The following is a 7,723-nucleotide window of genomic DNA, read 5'->3' as shown; positions in this document are numbered from 1 at the left end:
GGGGGGGGGGGGGGGGGAGAAGCGAGGTCGTTAAGAAATACGACGATATCTGCGAGCGCCATCGAATTAACTGTAGGGTCGAAGGGGAAATTTATTCGTTACTGTATTCCGCGCATTAATTGCACGCCGCTAACGACTCCGAGGGCCTCTTTATCGCGCCTATGTGTCGGCCTGTCGGAACGGCGAGAAGCGCCTATATACACCGCATTGTGTCGGCAATAAAATCGCTAATCCGTCGATAAACGCATTTGAATCGGGGCCAACTATTTAAAATTCCGTTGGAACGCTCCTAGTTGAATTATAGTCGCGCCCGGCGTTGCGTTCGCACGATCGATTGATATACGCTCGCCTACATGCATACACATACGCGTGCAAACGTGCAGATAATGTTGTAACGCGCGGAGCACGAGTCTCTCCTTCTCGCTTTTTCCTTCTTTTTTTCCTGTTTCAACGCCGCGATCGCATTCCCGAGGCCAGATTGTCAGTACCGCTCCCGTCGTCGCGATATTTCGTCGAGGGAGTCGGGTAATCCGGCGATTTGCACGATAATTAGTAATTATCGCGGCTCCATGGCGCGCCGGTGACGCAACGTTTACGCAACGCGAATCGAACCCGCCGTTCGAGCGAGCTTACGACGACAACAATGACTGCGACAACTAAATAATAGATATCGTTATTCAATTGTGTGCGATTCGATACCGCGCGCACCCGTCAATTACGCAAGAAGACGCTCGAGAAACCGTCGACCGTTCCCTTCGGCCTTTCGCCAACTTCGATCTCGTTTTCTCCGATAAGAGACAGAAAGAGAGAGAGAGAGAGAGTAGGGAAAGATCACAAATGTCAAGCAACGGTGGAAAAATGCGCGGAGATAAAGGAAAAATGGGGAGATAAAGGAGACCTTCGCGCAGGTGACTTCGGGCGCGTCCGCCGGTTGGACGGATTTTGTTTCGGGGGTTCTTCTCGTCCCCGATGATGACGACCGCTCGCGAAAACGCCGTCGCGGTGGCACGGTTTCCACGTCTCCGGGGAAGAGCGCGCGCGTGCGCGCGTACACGCGCGAGCGAGCCGTGAAATTATGCGCGGTGGGACCGATCGGTTTTTCAGGCGATCGAACGACTAGGAATTACAATTTCAAAATCGTCGTTAAAATGCATGAGCTTTCGCGACGAACGGCGACAGCTACGCCGTCGACGACGGTGGCGGCGACGATGAAGAAGACCGAAGGATAAGCAGCGAGAGGAAAAGGCAAAGGTCCTGCACGCGTGGTCGCTCGAGTCGGTCCGTCCGACGGATTCGGGTCGCAAACGTGCAAAAAATGGTTGATGATTACGACGTTTCACTTAAGGAGGCATTTTGTATCGCGCGTCGATAAGAGCGACGAGTTTTTGCGCTTTCCCCGATTAATAACGAGAATTTTACTGCTCTTTTTCTTCCTTTCCGCGTTACGCGAGCAATCGCGGCTCGTCGGATGTTTCAATCGCGTCGCGACGCAGAGTTTGTTTTCGTTTAACGCGGAACGCGTCATTCGGAATGAACGTGGACGATCAAAATCGAGGAGATCGCGCGCGAGCGCGAAGGTTTGCGTCGCGGGTCGAAATTTGAATAGTAGCCGGCCTTCGTCCGCTCCATCGGCGTCTCGTGGCCATAATCGGCGTGAATTCTCCCGACTCGGATCGATTTCTTTTTTCTACGTCAGCTGCGTAGTTGCGTATGTTTACGGGCCCCGCGGCGATTACGGGCTTCTCTCTCTCTCTCTATCGTGACCATTAATACGGCGAGTGTCAACATATGTTTTGAAGATCGAGCGAACGACTAGCGATCACGAAATCGGCGGAATTAATCTGCTCGGCCACGGTTGCACGCTGATAACGCGGACATTTACCGCATTTACGTTGTAACTGCGAATACGAGGCGTAAAAGTGTAGCCGTGTAGCCTGCGCGAAAACATAACGGGCTCGTTCGGAAATAAATCTCCGCGCGTGAGATTGTATGCTATAAAAAAAAAGATAAGTAATTCCCCGTCGAAATAACTCGAATCGAGTTAAACGAACTCAATTTCGGCGTTTGTATGCGCCGGACTGACTGTCCTAATTTTCCTGAACGAAGTTTTTACGTTCTGTTAAACTCTGGTTTGCGGAGAAAAAAGCCGAAAATTTAGTTCAGCGAGGTGATTATAAAGTCGATCATGTGACCCGGCACGTTATTGGTCGCGTTTTTAGTGACAAGTGACCTTCACCGAGTGATACACGGGAGAATATTCATACACGGAAAAAGAATCTGCGTTAACCAGAAAGCGACCGAAAATGGTTCTTATGACTAAAAATTCTGTTTTCAATTAGAACGCATCTGGTTGATACATCCAACGTTTTTTCCTTGTATCATATACATTATTACGCTCCTCGGTTTCGTTCATTTTTCCCCGTTGACCGAATTTTGCAATCACATTCCCACGTCAAATCGTTGATCCGTCCGAATTTTCATCCGATTTGACGGCACAACCGCAATTCGTGCGTAAAGTTCGCGCGAGACTTGCTTCTTCTTGCCTGATTTTTTGTCTCCCCAACGCAGTTTCAGCGGAATAGTCAAGCAGGCTTATGATATTGCTTTCAGGATACCACGACGGAGCGGCGTTCGTCCTCAACTGCGACACAGCAGTATCGCCGCGGGTGAGTCTTTTTTTGCCTCGATTCTCCATCGGTGATGTAGTTTGTGACGTAACGGTATAGTCACGGTACATTTAAATTCCCGCGTGCTCTCGGCGATGTGTACCTTCGCGATCATCGAAAACAGGTTTGAGGAAATTTAGACTCGGCATTTATTGAGATACGCGTCTCAATAAACTTCGTGAATCGTGCGATTCTGCGCGTCGTCTTCTAATGAAAACTTCTAATGAAAACTAGGAGGAAAACGCAAGCAAGGGTCGTCGAGGTTGATTGAGCAACACGGAGATTTCACGCCATTATCTGCGGATTGACGCGAGATTCACATCGTGACTACAATATAAGCGGAATGATGTAACGCACATCGCCTGCGCGCGAGAGAGGGAGAGATTACGTCTTTTTTAACGTGAAATATTCGATACTGTCGATTACGCATTGGACGACAGACGAAGGGATTTCACCTGTGTCGTTACGTAAACCCCCTGTCGCCGTGCGCCTGCAAGAACTTACATAATTACACGAGCAAATTAAACGGAAAACGCGAGCTGCGAGCGACGGCTTCGCTCCGTTGCGTAAAAATCCATCGATATCGCTGTACACGTAATTGATCTGCGCGTATCAATGGCTTTTAACAATATGTGCGATATAAATAATTTTATGGGCTGGTGCGCGGCAGAAGGGGGGTGGGAGGAGTGCGCACGGAATTATCTGCGGGGCTCTGCGGTGCCACGTGCGGCCGGTAGGCGCGCGTTCGCCACGTGCCGCGTTACGCGAGCGAGATGTGGATCACGTTGCGTTGTTGCGGCATTGATATCGGCGGGAAAGAAAATGGGAGGGGGGAGGGGGAAGGGGAACTGGAGTTGAGGAGACAGGGAAATGGATCGAGCGCGGGAATCGAAGCGCGACGCGTCGACGACTCCTCCGCACCCAGTTCGCAAATAGGCGGAGAATTTTTCGCCGGACTATACGCGCGTCGAAGTAAACACGCGTCACCCGTTAAAAACCACGACACGATCTCTCGGCGGGTTAACGCCGCCGTCGCGCGATAGCGCCGGGATTATGCAGGATGCCGAGGATTTACGATTTGTTTTTCGATTCCGCCGATCGCGCCGGTATGATAATCGAGCCAGAGAGGCGGGCAGCGAAAGGCGGTGAGTTTTTCCTCACCGAAGTGATTTCGGCAGCCGACCGGAGGCTGCGCAGGTTGGACGAAGGATTTTCGAAGGGGGGAGATATCACGCGCGATTGAATTGTTGAAATCGCTCGACCGTCCGAAAGTAGAGGGAGACGACCACCGGGTCAGCTCGATCATGCGATTTGTCTGTGTTTTTATTCGGCGAGAGAAACGGTGGAAAAGGAATCCAAGCCGAGTGTTCGCCCGGCAAAACACAAACGCTTCACCCTGAGTTTCATGTTGTAGATTCAGCAAGATGTCGTAATTGAACGTGGGAAAAGTATGAAGTAGTAAGAGCAGCTGAGTAAATTTTCGAGGTAATATTCTTCGGTCGTGAGAGTGAAGAAACTTGAGTCCCGTGTTGCCAGTCGGAATGAAATTCTCCGCAGCTTTACGGTATATTATTTCGCGGTGGTAAAAGTCATTTTCGGTGAAATAAATTTTGGAATAAATGTATAACTTTGGTTATTATTACTGAAAGTAATTTTTGTTGATAAAATTATTAACTCTCTCGCGCGAGTGTGTGGGCGAATGGAGTGGGTTAGCCGATATTTAACCACCCGAAAAGCTCGTACGCGATACCCGACTGCGCGATTCGTTTGTCGAATTGTTTTCAAAATAAACGTAAACCGACACAAACTTTTGATCGTTGAATCCTTCTTAACGTAGTTGATCCGTCGAACTATTTTCTTGGGAATTTTGAAATTTTAGCCGCATACAGGTGGAAATACTATCTAAAAGTTTGTAAAGTTAGAGAACTGAGCTGAGATGCTCGCAAATGAAGATAATACTATTCATATGCGTTCCTTGAGGTTAATGTCCTATTTGTAATTTCTTCCAAACCACATTTAGGATTTTAATAAAAAACCATTAAGGACTGATATAGAGGGGAGAATATATTATATGAAAATTTCAAAATCTTTTACCACTTCGTTTTGAAGATACAGTCACAAGAAATTGACAATTTATGGTAATATTTGCGATATGTGCGCTGAAGAAAAGTTGCCACGTTCAATTAAATATCTGCTAAGGAGTATTGGAATAGCTCATTTTACTTGGATCAAGTAAATATTATTTTTTAGTAAATAATGAACTGATTTAGAGGGGGGGCTCCTCAATATCGCCATTAAAAATCCGGCACTGTAGGGATCAACTACCTTGAAGAATCTCGCGCTGTTAAAATGTAATAATATCTTCGCACGCGGTGACTCCTCTCATCGGTGCCATCAATGCGATTTACATTTACACGCTGCGAGCGCTACGTAATATGACGCCCCGCGAGCGTTTGAATCGCACGCTTACCATTTCGCGTTGATATCCCACGACGTCCAGTCCGGGTCTATTGCTGCATCTCGGCCGCGCCGCTCCGCATCCGTTCAGCCTCCTTCTCGCGGCATCGTCCCACGTTGCTCGGTTGCACTGCACTCACTTTACTTCACTGCATCGCACTCGCGATCGCTTCAACGGCGCTTGACGATCGAACGAAATGTACACGACAAATTACAATCTTTGTGAGCATACTCACGAGTCGCGAATCGCCTGTAAAAAAGCCGCGAAGCGGACAGCGCGGCGCTTTCCGACAAGGTCGAGAAGAGAAGAAAAAGGTATCCCGCGCTTATATTTTTACACTTCGTCGAGAAGGAGGCTTTTCGCGAGAAATCTAATTTCGATTTCAGTTTTGAAATTCTCTCGATTTAAAAGCTCGTGATTTCGTGTGAAAACGCATGAAAAGATTTTTCGAAATTGACGATCGCGATAACTACGAAATTTATCGATAACTACGAAATTTATCGCGGGTAAAGTAAGTGATCGCTAACTCCGCGTGCGGTGACGCAATTCCGATGCGTCATTCTGAGAAGCGCAATTTTGACGCGCTATTCTAAGGCGTAAATACGACGCGCACTTTGTACCGCTCGAAATAACTGGGGGATCAAATTGAATCAAATTGAATGACCCGTCGAATATATAATTATATATGTATCTTGAATTAAATTCGATAAGTTCGGATCCTCAGCGTGCACCGTGACTGCACTTGCCATGTGTCGCACCCACAGTGTCGCTGCAAGTTCTGTCAGGAAACGGAATCCGAGTCGGAAAGCGAGTCTTTCCGAAATCAGTTGCACGAGAAGGCGTGAATACATATCGCGAATCCCGGGGGGGACCTTGGGACTGTGTATTTCTGTCTCGAACTGATTAAGACGGAAGGTGGTAGTCACCCTTGACATTCCAGAATGTCGGCTCGGAACGATCTTGACACGATGATGGCGCGCTCGTGAGGTAACGTAACGCGTTTCGCGCGCGCTTCAATCGATGCGGGAAAAAATCGGAAATCACGCGCGACGCTCGCCCGAGCCGTTAACCCTCGCTTCAAGGTTATGATCGCTCGGCGATCGTTTCGTACACGCGTGCATGTTGTTCCCGGGGCCACGCGTGACTTCCAGCCTGCGAGACGTGCCTCGAGAGCACCGTTACATTATCCAATTGATATCTCAACGTTCCACCGTGATATTAACATAATATGTTATTTCACGGTGTTTAATTGCCTCTTGACATCCGAACTGTAAAGTCTCACAATTCCTCCGCGCCGACGGCCGTTCGCGCGGTAACCGTCGAGTAAGTAATGACTCGCATCGAGAACAAGACGGCCAATGAGCATCGTGGAAAGTAGATAACGCTCAGATAACGCGTTTTTTCGATATAGGACGGCCGCTTTTCCTTGAACGTTATTGATACGTCGATCGCCATGGTGGTCACCACGCTACGATGTCGTCGCGGATCGTTGATTCGCAGATAAGACGTAACTAATTGTACTTAGCGAATCAAACATGCGACCAATGGGGAGCCGATGAAATTAATTAACAAATATATGCAACGGGAAATGTATAGATTTACTGTGACTGCGAATCTTAATCAGAAACGGAACAACCGGATGGATTTTGGTTGAAGGAAACGGAACTTCTCATGACTCAAGTGTGGTTCTTGTAATCAGAAATTCTGTTTCCTTCAACCAAAACGCATCTGATTGTTCTCTTTCTGGTTAACGCAAGGTTTCTTTCCGTGTGAGAATTAATGTGGCGGTCAGTGTTAAAACGTAAAGTATCGTAAAACGTAAAGTATCGCGATTGAGAGAGAAAGAGAGAGAGAAAATGTTGATCTAATACGCGGCACATGACAACCAGTCGTTTGGAAAATCGTTCAAACGCCGAAATGTGTTTGAAGACGTGCGAACTCGCCTCGGTTTCCTTCGACAGACGTCGGGATGACAAGCGGCGCTCACAAGAGAGGACGCGCCGTGGATTCGATCCACGCATTCGCATTACCGTCCGGCGAAATTGCGTAAGAAAAACGCGACAAAGCCGAGGCTTCCCGCGGGCATCGCCGCGAGAGACAGCGACGAAGCCCACGAAATAGCGGGCGACCCGGAGAATCCTGTTTCCGACGGCGGAGGAGCGAGAGAACGCTCGTCTCGAGTGCGAGGAACACGCGTTTCCCATCCCCGCCTTCCTCGCGCCCTTCCTCTCGTACCTCTCGGCTCGACGCTCGCTCGCTCCAGGAACTGGACGGAGAAAAACGTTTCTACGAACGAATCCTCGCGAGCCAGCGCATTTTTCGAAGGGGAGATCGTTCTCATTCTCCTTCTCCGCCCCCGCTCTTTCCCTTCCCCCTGTCGGTCACGAACGGTTCACGGACGATGTGGAAAATACTCGACGCACCGGCCGAAAGTCAGCCGTAGGAAAAATCTCGGATCGACCAAGATCTCGAATCCTCCTCTTAATAAATTCATCGGCACACCGATTATATCTCCCCCGTTGTTCGCGTCGGTCGATGCCGCGCTGAATAATTCCGCGCTCGACCCGCTTGTCGTCGTCTCCCCCTCCCCCCCCCCCCC

At 49.0% G+C, this 7,723-nt stretch overlaps 1 protein-coding gene across 2 annotated transcripts in view; it reads left to right on the top strand.

Moving 5' to 3' along the window:
* Positions 1-7,723, top strand: part of LOC106751941 (inositol-pentakisphosphate 2-kinase) — a 132,580-nt gene that overhangs the window by 45,715 nt on the left and 79,142 nt on the right. Inside the window, exon 2 of one of the 2 annotated variants that reach the window (XM_014633246.1) lies at positions 2,611-2,666. The exons of the other annotated variant lie outside the window; for it this stretch is intronic. Coding sequence (XP_014488732.1) covers positions 2,611-2,666 — 56 coding nt within the window. The remainder of the gene's footprint in view (positions 1-2,610; positions 2,667-7,723) is intronic. 2 annotated transcript variants of the gene reach the window in all.

The sequence above is a fragment of the Dinoponera quadriceps genome, unplaced genomic scaffold, assembly GCF_001313825.1.
Source record: "Dinoponera quadriceps isolate SergipeBrazil2010 unplaced genomic scaffold, ASM131382v1 scaffold426, whole genome shotgun sequence".
Lineage (NCBI taxonomy): Eukaryota > Metazoa > Arthropoda > Insecta > Hymenoptera > Formicidae > Dinoponera > Dinoponera quadriceps.
This window is presented reverse-complemented; position numbering and strand designations above follow the sequence as displayed.